Source organism: Hippoglossus stenolepis, chromosome 6 (genome assembly GCF_022539355.2).
Source record: "Hippoglossus stenolepis isolate QCI-W04-F060 chromosome 6, HSTE1.2, whole genome shotgun sequence".
Lineage (NCBI taxonomy): Eukaryota > Metazoa > Chordata > Actinopteri > Pleuronectiformes > Pleuronectidae > Hippoglossus > Hippoglossus stenolepis.
The window spans coordinates 6,846,627-6,862,885 of NC_061488.1; the positions used below are offsets into that span (position 1 = coordinate 6,846,627).

The 16,259-nt window shown below is 43.2% G+C and overlaps 1 protein-coding gene across 2 annotated transcripts in view; it reads left to right on the forward strand.

Moving 5' to 3' along the window:
* The window catches only part of scube3 (signal peptide, CUB domain, EGF-like 3), a 71,716-nt gene that overhangs the window by 44,722 nt on the left and 10,735 nt on the right, over window positions 1-16,259 (forward strand). Inside the window, exons 7-10 of one of the 2 annotated variants that reach the window (XM_035159964.2) lie at window positions 2,080-2,127; window positions 6,703-6,819; window positions 8,466-8,588; window positions 13,641-13,757. In XM_035159964.2, the coding sequence (XP_035015855.1) occupies window positions 2,080-2,127; window positions 6,703-6,819; window positions 8,466-8,588; window positions 13,641-13,757 (405 nt within the window). The remainder of the gene's footprint in view (window positions 1-2,079; window positions 2,128-6,702; window positions 6,820-8,465; window positions 8,589-13,640; window positions 13,758-16,259) is intronic. The other variant, XM_035159965.2, reaches the window with a different exon arrangement.

Below are 16,259 nucleotides of genomic sequence, written 5' to 3' on the forward strand. Positions count from 1 at the left end.
ACTGGGACTCGCTGGTCGAAAACATGGCGGTCCGTGTGAGCTGAGCATGCTTTGTGGCATTGACCTGTCATTGTCAGAATCGGGCATCCGTGTACTACCATCTCAGAGAGTATGTGGGATAATTCCAGGGTTGGAAAGTGATTTTTTTTTTATCATAAATTCTGTATTTTTTCATTTTTTACTGAAATTCTAAATTTAAAGACACCCCAGCTGTGTCATGGGTGAAAGTACATGAGCTACATACCAAAATGTGTACTTGTAGTTGAGTGTAGATGTACATTCAGTGGGAAAATCTAGTAGAATTTATTAACAGGCGTGTTTTGAGGTAAAGTTCAGTATAAACAAAGAGACACTTGGACCTGACGGCCTTTAGAGACTTGACACAGCAGCGTAATAACATTGATCCTGAAATGATTGGACCATAACAGCTCTCCCAAAGCACAGACACGATTCTGGCTGTCCCTGTCTTTCAGCTTGCAGCACTAACCACCACTCACTCTGTCTGTCACGGCTCGCAGTGCTCGTACTAACTCGCCGAAGCCTCCTCTCACTTAGAAACAGCAACACTGCACTTTGTCTGCGCTGTGCGGGAATATCTGCTTGCATGACTGCATGTCGAGAGGTAACACTTTTTGCCTTGAAATGTCACCCTCCCTCATTTGGGACGAGGAGCTGTCATCAGCAGTGCGTGGTCGTAGCGATTGGAAAATGATCACTGCTGTTTGCTCTGCTGCGACAAGATAACGCCATTCTCTCATGTCATTATCACCTCCCGTGGGCATAAATGGACTTTAATGATGTGTTTAAATCAGGAGAGATGATCACCTCACGTTGATGTTATCCACCTTGTTCCTCAGCTCATGATACTCTGCATGAATTATGGACTCTGCTCGCAGTTATTCTTGTCACTGAACCGGTGTCTGCGTGGGAGCAGAGATGCTACAGGTGTTACATATGAATAAAGTTAGAACACAAACTCTCACATGATAAGTTAGCTTAGTGTTAGAACCTTCGAAAGTTCGAAGACAAGTTGCTGCTGCTCTATGGAGCCCCCTGATGGTCACAACGAGAACTTTTTGAGGATTGCTCTTGCGTTCCCTCGCAATATGTTACTTTCCCGTTCCCATCATATAACATAGTCATTTCATTATAGGTGTACGAGTGTGCAGTCATCTGTATCCGGCTAGTTGTCCTGAGTACAGTAACTGGTTCCACGTGAATCAGACGCCTTCCTGCAGATCAGCATACTGCTCTTCTGGAGAGACCTCCTGCTTTAAGAATTTGTTTAAGTCTAAATCAATAAGCTGATCCATAGTGCGGACCCGTCGGGACCCCGGGAAAACAAGCAATAAACATGTGTGGCAGGAACACAGTACTCGCAGGTCACACTACTCAGGACCAATACTTCATATGGCTTGGAAGGAATAGAAAAAGAAAACTACTGCAAGGTGACGCAATATGAATTGTGAGGGACCGCAAAAGTAATCCTCAATAAAATCCCTGCTCTGACCCTTTGGGGTACGGTACTGCATCAACAGTCAAGTTAAAGAAAATGTGTGGCTTAAACAACTTTGTTTTAAATATTAAATAAAAATGTAAAGAAACTGTTCCTGTAAGTTTTGGTGTAGTTGTCTAGCAAAAGAAGACAAATCTGCTTCTAATTTCCGTCAAATTCATCTGACAAAACGTGTGTGACTTTATGAGGTTCTGATAAACCAGCAGAAATTACCAGCAGAATCAATAAAGTAGCTAAATATATAAAGGCCTCTTCTTCAGGTCGTTCTTCTCACTCTTATGATCACATTATCACATTGAAGACTGTGTAAGAGTCTGTGTTCACACGTCATTCACTTCCCAAAGAAGAGCAGACACCTGTAGCCTCCCACCAACTCTCCCAGACGCTGCTTCAGTCCATAAGTCATGCGGGGGGGTCGCGGGTCGGGACACAAGGTGGATATACAGTGTACCACATCAGATCTTGTCACATGCTCATGATTTACATAACACGCAAAGTGTACGGAGAACTAAAGTGGTGTTTTTAAAATGTGTGCGTGTGTGTGGGTGTGCGTGTGCATGCAGGAGAGAGGAGTGTCCAGTCCCAGGCAGCCCCACAGCTGTTCCCCAATGGTAAATATGTGTTCCTCCGACTCCTCTCTCTCGGGGTCTGTGGGTGTGGGGAGTAGAGGAAGCTAACCTAGCAGACACTGACCCGGGCCCTTCCCCTCCCCACAGGGGCATCATCCTTCTGACCTTTGACCTCTGACACCCTCCACACCTCCTCCTCTTCCTTCTGTGAATGCCCTCTCAATAACAACCGCTGCCCGTGTCAAACCACACCTTTTCCAAACACAGCTGCAGACAGGGAGCCTCCGAGCAGCATTATGAACATCATGTGAAGGGATGGAGATGCACTGTATCTGACACGTCGAGATTCTACTTGTCAGAGTCAAATGCTGCACTTAAGGACAGTTTGAGGTACTTTACGGCAAATACTCCACCACATTCACCTGACTGTCACTTTTCAGGTTTAGATTTGACATTAAAAAACTCTATGATAAACATATAAAACGTAAAATATGATATGTAAGATTAAATCAGTGGTTCCTAATATTTTTGACGTGTGACACCTTATAATTAAACAATGTTTTGTTGGGTCTTAGTTGTTAGCTGCTCCACCAAAGAAACTTTTTATTATTAATATTTCTTTCCCCACTTGTTAGCAAATGGTCTGACTCCTGTTTTCCTTCGCTACAGTTTCATAAATCTACCAAACAAAAAGTAATATGATGTGTTTTAATCAGGTTCTTTTTTTAATCAGCGTTAGTGTTTTAATCTTGGGTTTGTTGTACACTTAGTTTGGATGATATGCATAATTCAAATAAATTAAAAATGGATATTTGTAAATATATAACACTATTTTCAGGTTGCCTGGTAACTGGCTATAGGGACAACAGAGGAACATTTGCCTATAAGCTAACATCCTTTACAGCATTTTGTCTTTTGATTAATGAGCGCTGTCATAAACAAATTATAAATATTAACACAAGTAGCCTTTGTCAAACAATTTAAAAACGCTTTCAATTTAACTGTGATGGCTTTAAAGAGGCAGACCAAAGACTTCAATTCTGTGTGTTTTGAAGTGAAAGAAGGGAAATTAATCTTTTGTTGTTTCAAACACTGGGTCACAGCCTCTAAAGTCCATCATCGTGCTCTATTAGCCGTGGTGACGGAGCCGTAACGAGCTCACGATGCAGCAATAATTCACGTTAACGATAAAAACACAGAATCCCTCTTAACTTGCTCTTTTTTCACACATGTGGAATCTCGTGGCCTGAAATGGTGAAAATAATCAATATCAGTCCAGTTTGTTTTTCTACTTTGTGGGCAAAAGTAATTTGTTTCACTGGGTTTTGCATCAGGGACAGCGGAGCTCATGTGGCGGGAGAGAAAAGAATCAAAACTTAGTTTATGATAATATCCCTAATGCAAATAGGCCCAACTTTCAGGACGAGCTGTGGGAGAATAAACTCATAAATCTGCGAGCGATGAATCAAACCTTAACACATCAAAGAGACTTGGGATTTAATTATTTCATGTAAGAAACAGAGGGAGGAGGCTTGTTCCCAGAGGAGAAGCCCATTCAAGGTAAGGAGCAAAAAACAATAGGGTTTTATAAGTAAGTAGTTGTTACTACTGTAAGTACACGAGCGCCGAGTTCCCCACTTGCTAGAATACAACACTCTGCCCTATTTCAGGATTCTGTGGCCTACTTTTGATTTATTTTTTCCTCTGAAATAGAAACAAAAGAGCAGGAGACATGTTGCATCCTGCTTTATCTGATCTGTCCCCTGATTTCCTGTGTTTGAACATTAGTAGACTTCCTTTCATTGGTTTTGTTTTATTGTTGTGTTATTGAGAGAGCATTCACTTCAGGGCTGTAGTCTGGTTTTTTTTGTTCTGATGCACCTTCAGTTTGACTTTGCTCTACTGTCTATAGCTGCATGTTTGCTGTTTTGGTCAAGGAAACAATATTTTCTTCTTCTCCACTGAAGTCATTTTATTCCCAGTGACAAACTCTCAGCAAATCGTTGTCTTTTGCCTTTTTTTTCTCTGTCCTCTCGCCCGTTGCTGCATTCTGCTGGCGGTCGTTATAAACGGCTGATGACAGCTCGCGCAGAGGTTGCTTGTCAACAGCTCTGACGTAAAGGCAAGAAGTGGTGCAGCCATAAATCCTGTGGCTTCTGTTAAAAAGATGATGCGCACTGTCTGGACCTCTCTCCGTATGAAACGTATACTGCCGGGGCTCAGCATCAGACCCAAAGACCCGACACATCACCCCGGAGAATACTTACAAAAGTCTGCCCACTGTTACTGTAATTGCAGATCCCAACCTGGTGCAGTGTGGATGTGGCTGGTGTGCATCCAAAACACACAAACCCACACACATACCAGAGCCTGTGCGTGCGTGTGCGTGCGTGTGTGTGTGTGTGTGTGTGTGTGTGTGTGTGTGTGTGTGTGTGTGTGTGTGTGTGTGTGTCTCTCCCCTGCCCTCACAAAACCATAATGTCAGAAATATTTCTTTGCTCTCTTAATGCATGATCATTACAGTTTGGTGAGATGGCTGTCTGACTAAGCGTTTTGGAGACGTGTCCTGACACTGTCTTATTGTCTCGTCTGCCAAGTGTCTCTGCTCACACTTTGCAATTATGTGAAGCCACAGTGCCATGCTCTGAAGCCTGGGCTGGGACGGAGGTATTAACTGGAAGCCCCCCTCCGCCGCCCCCCCCCCTGCCCTGCGCCCTTCTGTTGATCCAGCTCCAGGGAACCAGATCTAGCAAGGGTGGGATTTAATGATTATAGATTGGAATTAAGAAGATTGCGCTTTTGTTCTTTAAAACGATGCCTTTAATCACAATGATGAACTCAGTTCAGAGTGTTTTATTTAAGCATTTTGTCAAGTTAGATATGTGATTTTTAAAGTAAACTGCTGGAGGATCAGCTATAAAAAGAAATGTAGAATTATTTAGATTATCAGGGAACATGTCTATGCGATATCAACACATACTAAACACAGAAAAGTGTATCGATGAAAGAGATCAGCTACCAGGTCTTAAAAAGTTAAATAATCTGAATTTTAGACTAAAAAGTTTGAATTAAATATGTACACTTTTAAGTAGGTCTTATTAATATTGCCTTCATTTATTCCTACTTCCTTCGTGCTGTAAAATAAGTTTTGTTTTGTTTTTAAGAGAAATGTTTCAGCAGCCTGCAGAGTTTTTAATGTCTCCATTTGTCTTAGTTTTATTACAACAAGCTGCAATAAAACTACAACTAAAAGACCAACGTGGAACTGATCAACCAACAGCCCAAATTCATTGCAATTCATTTACAGCAAGACCATCTTTATAGCACTGTTTGTAATGTTGTCTCAGTTATTTCTTTTAAACCCTGTGTGTGTTAAGATTTACTCGAAATCTGCTGTGTGTGTTCACCCTGTAGCGATGCAATCCACTGTTTTCAGCTGCTGTCTGTGAACCGGCTATAAAACCTTCCATTACATGGCTGTAAGCACCTGTTTTCCTTTGATACATAATTCCAATCTACAGCAGCTTTTTTTTATTTGAGAGAAAAGGGCTTTAAAAAGTTTCATTACGGCGGCTGCAGGCGCTGCAGTTTCAGATTTAAGGGAAGAGGATTAGGTGTTTCCCCAAAGGGATCCTCGCTCCCTGTAAAAGAAGCGGTGCAGCTGCATTCCCTCTTTAGTGCCACGTGTGAGGGAGGCTATCTCGCTGCCAGTGTGAAGCCTTTCGACTAACCCAGCTCCCTCTTTAGAGAAGCTGCCAGCCGGCGTCCAGCCCATCGGTGAGGAGCGATGAGCTGTGTGAATGACCGGTTACCGTGCAGCGAGTTAAAGATTGTTCCAGGTTGCAAAGGTTTTCTGTTGTTCTCAGGCTTTGTCCACCGGGCCTCTCTTCTGTGAGAACAAATTTCTCCTGTACAGTTGCTTAAAATGAAAGTCTCAGTGAAATTTGTCACTGTCTGGAGAAGAGGCCGCGGCGCTCCTATCTTGACTGAGTGCCTCCCTCTTTTTTTTTGGCCTCCTCTCGACTCAGTCTGGCCAACGCAGGGGTGCAGGTAGCTGAAATTGCTTTTTTATCCCCCAAAATGCCTGGAAGGTTTTTGTCAAAACCAGGAAAAAAAAGTGGTGGTTTTGTCCGCGTGTGTCTGGAAGTCAAACCCTCACGTTGGAGGGAGGTGGGGGGGCCGATGTCCTACAGTGCTGAGGACTTCTGGAGGTTGTAATTCACCTTGACCAAAGGGAAGCAAACATGCACACACATGTACACACTATATTTGTCTGTGTTTTTCCCCTAATGACTGTGTCCTTTAATTATTTTTCCACTGTTAATCTCATTGTGCTGCTTCATGTATCTGTATCTCCTCCTCATTCCTCTCCACCTCTGAACACCTATAACCCTTCTGTGCTTCTTATATATTTTTTCGTCTCCTGTGAGATACCAAAAAAAACAAAAAGGAATGCTGTATATATAAAGGTGTGTCTTCCCATTTTCACTATCACACCATCATGCATGTTTCGATGGGGGGGAAGAAATAAGTAGGTCAAGACAGCATCTACGGCATTGTTTTTTTTCCCAGGGGTTTGTCTGACTGTGAGTGCTTGTCCCCCCCCCCCTCCTGCAGAGACCTGTGCAGTGAACAATGGCGGCTGCGATAGCACGTGTCATGATTCGGTGACGGGGGTCCGCTGCAGCTGTCCAGTCGGCTTCACCCTGCAGCCGGACCGCAAGACCTGCAAAGGTAAAGCATCGCCACACGGTTCCAGAGCGTCTCTCTCCACCTGGAGCTCATAAGTGGTATCATCATGGAGAAGGACGCCGCTGCCTCCGTCCACGTTAACACCCCCGCCAGCTGGATTCTCTCTTTATCAAGTGCTCTTACAATTTGTATCGTACATCCTCACTGGTTCCACAGATGTTACACTAATCTCTGGTGTTCAGCCTTATAGTTAAAGTAATATTTTTATCATGCCACTGCATTACCATTGTATTCCTTTTCTAGTGTTGACAGGTTTTTTATATTATGTCTTATGAAATCAATTCCAAGCTTTACAGAGAATTATATTAGGGGACTAAGGGATTAAAGACACCACTGACAGTTATGGATTAGGCAACTTTGGAGAGCTTGAGGACAAACTTTGTTTCCAGAGGAGCCGGGGGATAGAAATCTGTGTTCTTTCTAGGGCTCATAATGTTATACCAACAAGCCATGATACATTGGCTTATATTAGTTTGGTTTGAGAGGAAAGAAGAGGAGGAAAACAAATCCAGGCAGCACTGGCACAAGAAGACAGGGGCTCGCTGCAGGGCCAGACACTTCTGCAGAACAGAGACAAAGACGAGGAAGGGATTATTTTATTCCATTTCGGTTGCATTTTATTTTAACCAGATGATGAAGACTCCCCTCCAGAGACAAATGCCTCATTTGTGATGATAATTCAGGCTTAATTAGATCTGCTGCCAGACCTATCAAGGCAGGGACCCATCAAACGCAGGAATGCGCACACGATACATCAATACTGGCTGCAGAAATAAAGAGCGCGGTAATCGGAATGATGATTTCGCGCTGCATCGAGGCTTTGCCGTGTGAGAGCTGCAGCCCATTACAGCCAGACGCAAACAGATTTCAGCCATTCTGAGGGACATTAAGGAAAAGTCCTGATGCTCATTCCTGGTTTCAGCAAGACTATCACGCCCGTACAGACATTATGTCTAATTATTTCTAGCACGTTGTTTTTCACAAGATTTTGTTAAACCTGCTATAATCAAGATTCCTTGTACGTGAGAGGTTGTTATTTATCATTAAAGCCCAACTCAGCAGTTCCTCTCAGCTCTGTGCAGCGTTTCAGTTCATTTTAATGACCCATAACTTTACACCACTTTGCTTTGCTCTCACTGCTTCTATTGTGTTGTTGTTTTCAACAGGAAAGTTTTAATACAATGAGCTCATGCTTCCGACCCAGCAACCAAAGTCAGGGACTAGCTGGTGAACATAGAGGAGAGTTTAGCAGCTCATGAATCAAATGTCTTTCTCGGGAGCTGGTGGAGACCAAAGCAGAGCAACAAGTGGACAAAAACATAGTCTCCTTAAATTCAATCAAGCTGCACCAAATTACACACACACACACATAAATATGCATATTTTTTTATCAAGATCCATGAACTATTACTTCAGAAATCTATCTTGCAATGTTAATAAATGTAATATAATGGTAATGTTGATATAATGTTGATAAAAATGTCCTGCTCTCCATCTGCTGGACATTCAAACAGGCAGCTGTTAGCACACGAGTTCTTCATTTCAAAGATGATGCATAAACACTGTGTTCACGGTTCATTTGGGACGTGTGGTCTGATGTGTCCACTCTTCTTGACGATTGTCCACAGACATTGACGAGTGCCGCCTGAACAACGGCGGCTGCGATCACGTGTGTCGAAACACCGTCGGCAGCTTTGAGTGCAGCTGCAAGAAAGGCTACAAGCTTCTGACCAATGAGAGAACCTGTCAAGGTAGGAAGCTCATTCAACCACGTTTTTGTCGCTTAAATGAACATATTATTTGTGTTTTGTGTAGATTTCAATACAGAATGATGACTTAACCAAAAGTGTCTCTCCAAGTGGCACAATAATCGGCTCCCTCCTGGACGAAGCAGGGTTCTCTGGCTTGTTTTTCTGTTAAATTTGGTGGCAGCCGTCACTCAGCAGGAGCCGGGAGGACTAGCTGCAGAACAAATAAAGAGTTTGCCACGGCTGAACACAGGTGTGGGGAATTAAAGCTTCAGCTCTAAAACCTCTTTTAAAGAATCGAGCCACTACAGAAAGGATCTGGTGGAAGGAGAGCGGGCAGACGAGAAGTGTGGAGCCGAGCTCAGAGTCTCTCTCTGGGTGGAAAAACAGATGACATGCTCCTTCTTGTTTTTCATTCTCCTTTCTGTATTGATGTGGTCAATCAATATCCAGCCTGCTACACATCAGTGTCATGCAACGAGCTCAGAAATGCAGCGCCGAATCACACGGCTCTGCACCAGCATCATATGTGGTCAACGAAAACATGCACCACGTCACTGTGCTTCGCAGCCACTTTGTTGTCACTTTGTATCGGCTTTTTAGTGGGATGCCTTTCCCTCATTATTTGGAGCCAAACAATTCAAAGTTTATTTTGCCAAAATAACAGATAACTGAGAAAATGTGGTCTGTGCATGTAGGAATGTAAATCACAGCTTGTTTTCTGTGGCACCGTGCCTCAACCAACTCAGCCATGTGCTGTTTGGGTGCACGGGGGCAGCTCGGGAACAGCGTTGTCCTTGTTTGGTGTTGTGTGTTTTGTCTGGAGAGAAGGGCCGTGATAAAAGCTCACCTCCTGTTGAGTGAGGTGATGCCAGGCTCACACACTCCACCCGACTGAGTCACCTGTCTGCTCCTTATCCGCGCTTCTCTCATTCCTGGCGGTTTTCTCACTCGCTGAATGAGAGCCGGGCGAAAAAAAAAAAAAAGAGCAGAATGCCTCTCAGTGGAGGTCAAACTTCATCCTCATGATTTCTCCTCTGCTGCTGCTGCCACTGTGATTCTGAGAATGTTACCATCTTCTGCTAGTTTACAAATGTGTGATTTGATACAAGGATTTAGTTTTACACTTTCAGATCAAAATCAATTCTACATAAACCAAAAGATCCTGAATATGAATCCCTAGTATGAAGCAAACTTCAAATTCCCCTTAATGTATTTGCAGAGATGGCAGGATAACAATGGCATTAAAAGATCATAGCATGTGTCTACATAAAAAACAAATGAAAACTGTATGAACCAGAATGGCACTCAGGAGAGCACACACCTCTACCAAGGCCCAACGGCCCCTTGAATTCAATCAAGCTGCACCAAATTGCAAATTTAAAAGGGTTCGGGTTATTGGTCAGGTTAGGGTTAAAGGATTATCGGTCTCTTTAACATGCCTGTTTTTTTTTTTTGGTCAAGATTCTTGATTAATTACCTTGGAAATCTGTGAAAATGTTAAAAACCTCCTCTCTTTGTGGTGACCTGTCCAATAGTTTTATGTAATGTTGCTTAAGACAAACCAACCAACCAACAAATGGACGGGGGTGAAAACATAACCTCCTTGGCTGAGGTAATTAACAGAGCTTCTATATGTACTCAACTTGAATTTAATGTATAATTGTAATAAGAATAATAAGTATAGAATATTAAATTATACATATGTACAGTAAGTTTTAATTTGGGATGGTGTCTTTTATGTGGTCCTTACTGCCTGTGAAAATCCCATTAGAGCCCAACTTTAAATATCAGTCAGAGTTATATTCTTATTTAGTCAGAGAAGACATTATTTGTACATCTTCACAGGCTGAACTTAACATCCTGTCATAACCGTCGGTTTCACGTAAATGAAACAAAGTAGTGCCCCTGCAGCCATCACACGACCACGGCCCTGTATTCCTGGTAATAGAAGCTGCTGCTTGTTGGAGGTGTCACGGTGACATCAGTGACACTTAACCAGGCGTTTGCCGTCTCCACGAGGTGCTGAGATGTGTAAACTGAACTCTGGCTTTATCTTGGTTTAAACAGTCATGGTGTTTCCCTGCTGTCAGCGGACCGTGGCCCAAGAGTCAGGACGGGACACGTCTGCTGAGCCCCTGTCGGCATTCCTCCACCCTCGACACCCTCCTCCTCACTCCTAATCCCCATGAGGGCACTTAGGGAGATGTGCATCAGCCCGCGTGTGTTCTCCAGAGGGAACATCTATGATAAAGCTCTTATCTGTTCTGTATATAAACAACAGTGACCTCTTCCTGAATTTCAGCCAATGCCATTTGGCCTCCCTAGAATTTTATTTTTTCAGCAAGGGCGGAGATTAAAGGGATAAACCGAGAGAGAACAAAGAGAGGAAATAATTGAAGGAAACTCCATCTTAGTCTGTCCGTCTCTTAATATGACTGCTCTCACTTAATCTTTCCATTGCTCCCTGCATGTGCGTGGCCTCATGATGTGGTCCAGCCCAGCACTGCATACTTCACCTTGCTTGGTAAATAGGGGCTGTAGCTCCCAGATGTCTTCCACACTTCTACTCTGCTGCATGGCCCGAAAAAATAACGATATAATGATAAGTTGCAGATCGACTTCTGGCGTCACTTAGTGCAACATTTTCTGAGGGTAAACTCAGTCACCACGCCCTAATTCCCAGAGGGTTTTAGACTCTTCACTTAAAAGTGCACCAAGCATAGTTTATACTTAATATGCCCAAAACAATCACTTTTGCAATGGCTCATGGGGCGTGTGCCAGCCCATGCTGCTCTCATCTTCCTGTGCTGTTATTAATCACCTGAGGCCACAAATCCCAGGGACTCTCTGCTTTCATTTTTGTTTGAGGTCACTTTTGATCTGCGGGTGCGCCAGGTTTGGAAATTTTAAAAGATTGTTCCATTTGAATTGTGATTGTTTTTTTCTTCGTGGGAGGGAATTTATTCACCTCGGCGAGGTGTCGTTGAGTCATGCGTCCATCAACGAAACATTCCGGGGGTTTTCAAACTTTTAAACATCAACCTGTGGATCTCCTCCAAAGCTTGTAAACTGATCACTTAATGAACTTTTAATCTCGGCACCGTTTCATCTTTTTCTGGTGATCTGCCAAGCACTAACTTCAATAAGTGTTTTTACTGGTCTGCACAGAGTTCAGCTGTGCTGACTCTGAAGGATTATGCCTGGTGTGAATATTTGGTTAAGTATTATGAAAGCATGGGAGATTTGTGCAGACATTTATCAGTCTGTCTTCTTGCTTTCTTCCAGGTAACCCATTATTTAACTGCACTCCTGTAATTGCTGTGAAATACCTGTGTCATCTGTTTGATGGTGGCTGGCGCTGTAGTGGATGAAAAGGATGAAATGCACAATATTCCTGGGAAAATCCTCCAAACCTTTATTTTTTATTTGTTTAATTAACCAATTAAACATCCAGCGAAGTTGTAGCACATCCCCGTTTTCTCCCAGCATGCGCTGCCCGGGCTTGACACAGATTCTTGCTGACATTAAAGGAAACTTTGATGTTAATAAAACCAAATGTCATCCGTCTCCTGTAGCTTCATGTATCAATCCCAACGGACTTTGAGCCCATGACATTTAAAAGCAACTTATCAGCCTGCGCATGTAAGAGAGCAGAGGAGCTGAAGAAGATAAGACACTGACGGGCAGGAAGGAGCCGTTTCAATGTGGATTTGCAGGTTTGATGAGGTTGAAGTTTCGTCTTATCTTCATTCCCACTGTGACCAACCTCTTGGGCCAATCGGCTATCGTCTGACGATGAATTAGCCTCGGGGGCAACGGCCAATATTCTGGGGCTTCCGGTGGAGATGGTGGATATCAAGGCCAAGACAGGTCTTCCATTGGCTATAAACCGTTTAGAGTCAGAGTAGAACATTTCTCCAGACAAAACACAAATGAATGCAGATAAATTTAAAATCCGATAGCAGATGCATTTCGTTCTACATCCATATCGATACATTTTAGTTTGAAAATACAAATACGCCTGGCATCCACACTACTGCCGAGTTTCAGAGCCGCTACAATGGAAACATTTGGAAACTCCACTCACCCTGTTTTACTTTGAAAACTCCTGGGATGTTTTAGTCTGGACGAGCAGAAACGATGACGTAGACGCTCAAAACTTGCTTATTGGGTCTTTTCGGTCCCAATGTAGCCTTCACTGATTTGTCAGGCTCCATCACGTGACGACTTCTAGAAGAAATTTGTCGTTAGTCTTGGCTAACGGAATAGAACGCAACACAGGGCTATTGTGCGTTTAAATCGTACATTTTACGACACTAAGAAAACGTAGTATGTGGATGAAGCCTCAGTCAATGTGGTCTCCACACGGACTGTTTACTTACAGGTAACCAAAGCCTGCTCCAACCTGATTCGTCAAACTAGAAACAGAAACCAGAATGTTATCAGCCCCAAACTCTCGTCCCTCACGTACAGATTCTCTGGAGAATCTGAAAGATCAGAGATTATACTGTGACCTACTACATGTGTCTTTTCTTCAAGGATTTTTCAATGCATGATATTTATGTGACCTGGGAAACAGAAGAGTAAAGACGTCAGATTACGGAGTCTCCAACATTTCTGGGTCATTTCTATTATGGTTAAGAGGAGAAGTGATTGGCAGGTTCTGTGTGGGGACAACAAAAAAAGTTCCTTCAGTCCCTATTATCAGGTGCAGAGCAGAATTTCCTTTGTCTCCTGCTGCGGCTGCTTGTTATTTCAAAAGTACTTTGAGAATTCCATTTCAGAGCATCAAAATGGAAAACTGCACGACAGCAGGAGGTCAGCCACCAAGCGCGGAACAGAAGACGTCTTCTTTTTTTCCCAAGAGATGCCTTTTTCTGGTTGTTGTGATTTGACCCATCGCAAACAATGAACACATAAGAAAACATGAAAGCAGGAACCCATGCTGTGATGGTGCGGGGAGAATCCTGTTTGAAAATGGAAAGATCTTTTCTCTGTAATTTGCTGAAGTGATGTAGAAGGTTCTAACAGCGTGTCTTTCTGTCCACACAGACATCGACGAATGCTCTTTCGACCGCGCGTGCGACCACTTCTGTGTGAACTCTGCCGGCAGCTTCCAGTGCCTCTGTCAAAGAGGCTACGTCCTGTACGGCCTGGCACACTGTGGAGGTGAGCCCCCCCCCCTCTTCATCTCATACCTCCCTCACTCTTCCTCCGCATCCTGCACTTCATCGCTAACCCTCTATCAGTCCCTGTTTGGCAGGAAAAACACAAGAACACTAGAAAGAGATGATTAATGTTGATTTAAATTTTATTCTGACAGCTTATATGGGACCAGAGCAGAGTTTGAACTGATAAATTAAAGCGTTTTATCGACTTGAGATCATTTCTGATTAATTTCCGAGGCATGTTTCAGTCTGTAAATTTAGTTTCCTACTTTATTTGAGTGTTTTTAGCATCAAAGTGACTAAAGTGATGTTAGTAAGATGGTCATAAACGTGTCAACAAGTATTGAGTGGATTCACTACATTCACAGTTCATTGAGAGTGAATTGTCATGATAACTAATGAGCACCACCATGAGGTTAATGGGTTAATAATTATGGTTGTGACATATCCCAACTAGGTTTAATTGGGATATTCGCCCCTTTATATAACCCCGAGTTATTATAGCTTTGCTTTTCCCTTCACATGTCCAAATACCATCATTCAGCCTCAGTTGTACTTTGTGTTTAGTGCTAATGAGCAAATGCTGACGTTCTACGATATGTTGGTACATAAACATTTTCATACACGTTCGCCTGCATTACTTCCTGACGTCATCACTTATAAACCAGTTAACTTAATTTTACAATCGGCTTTAAATAGTTAATAACTTCTAATGTGAACTTGTCAAATGTTTCATTTTTGTCACTTTGCAAACTGTGTGTCTGTCTCTCACAAAGCACTTAATGTATACAGATGTTTATGATTAACATGCATACGTTTATATATAATATACATGTCTGTCACACCTGATCCTTTGTATTCGCTCTTGTTCTCATGTAAGTAATGGAAGGAGGCGTCAAGGTGCTGCTTTAACATTCTAAATACATAAATACAGCACATTTTGTTTACAGCGGTGAATAGGACCTTCGGAGGAGCACATGCACAATCAGTATTGATGAATAATGTGAAAATCAACTTGAATCATCTGGACAGATTGTCCATCAAAGCATTTTATTATTACTGTTCCTGTCAAGTGAACATTCAGCGATTCTTTAAAAAAACATCTTCATTCTGATATCAGAGATGTTAGAGATGCAGAACAACAAGAAACTAAAGAAATCAACATCATTGTGCTTTTGTTCTGCTGTTGTTTTGCTTTTCACCAGCTTCCTCGTAAATCTGGATGTCACAGTCCTTGAAAAAACATCAGCACGGTAGAGTTGCCGCATGCATCTGCGTTCAAGGATAAAAGTACATGTAGCTAAATGCTCGCTCTGATGGATTACCCATCACAAGCCAGTTTTAAGTCTCCGCAAGTTGATTCTCAAATGGACTGAAATGAGCTGAAACAGGTGGCTGCCTGGAAGGCAGGAAATCAATCTGAGAACTTACGCTACACTTGGCAGTAATGTAAAATGTAGACGATTTGCGCTGCAGTTAATGGACTAAAACATGACAAACCATCGGCGTCAGGCAGAGGAGGACCACGTCCATCAAGCACTAGCAGGTACACTGTACTCTGGTGTGGAACAAATAGCAGAACTAGCCTTTGGTGTCAGGAGGTGTGTGGGGGCGCGTCGGCTCTGCCTGGCAGGCAGCTGAAAGAGGCCCGCCGGAGCACATCAGGATGTTGTGGCGGCTCTTTGATGGAGTGTGTATCACCAGTTAGAATCTGCTGCTGTCTCCAGCGCCTCAGGGCCTCACAGTAGTTGTGGGAGAGACACGGAGAGAGACAGCGTATGCACTCACATCTCAAACATACACAGCTCTGCAGTGATTTGTTCTGTGTTTTGTTTTCGTCTGTACTTTGACACGTCTACTGATCAGGAATGTTGCAACAAAGACGAGAACAGCGGTAAAGTTAAGATGTATGGGATTGTCAGGTCTGCACAAACACAGCAGTGCAGTTAATTACACCCTCAAAAGGTTACATGATGTTTCCTGTCTGTATCTCCGCTGTCACAATCTAATAAAGATAACCATGCCTTTTAAAATGCTCCTGTAGGTCACAGGATCCTTTCCACAATAGGTAGCTGTACTCGCTGTCAGCTCAGGGAATAAAAAGCTGCAGAATTGGATTTGTGAGGCCTTTTACTCACATGATGGACGGTGATCAGGCCCCACTGAGCTGCCGTGAGGAGAAGATGGTCAGGCGTAAATGACTCTCTGTACCATTGTTGAGCGGTGCGGTGATGAATGATTTCCCTCGCCTTTCATCGGCGCTGTCGGAACTCTTAGATAACCCCCGAGATTTATGGCACTCGCTGCTGTACTTTCTCCACTCCTGGCCATAACCAAGGTTATGTTATTCCCAGTGTGGTTTATCAGCCGAAATATAGCTGTCAAACAAGGCAGAAAGCTTTGCTCAGTGTTTAACAATAGACTCACCCTAAACCAACCCAATTAGGTCGTTGACCTGCTGTCAAGCATTGTGCCGAGGCCCGTCAACATTCCTCCCGAGTGA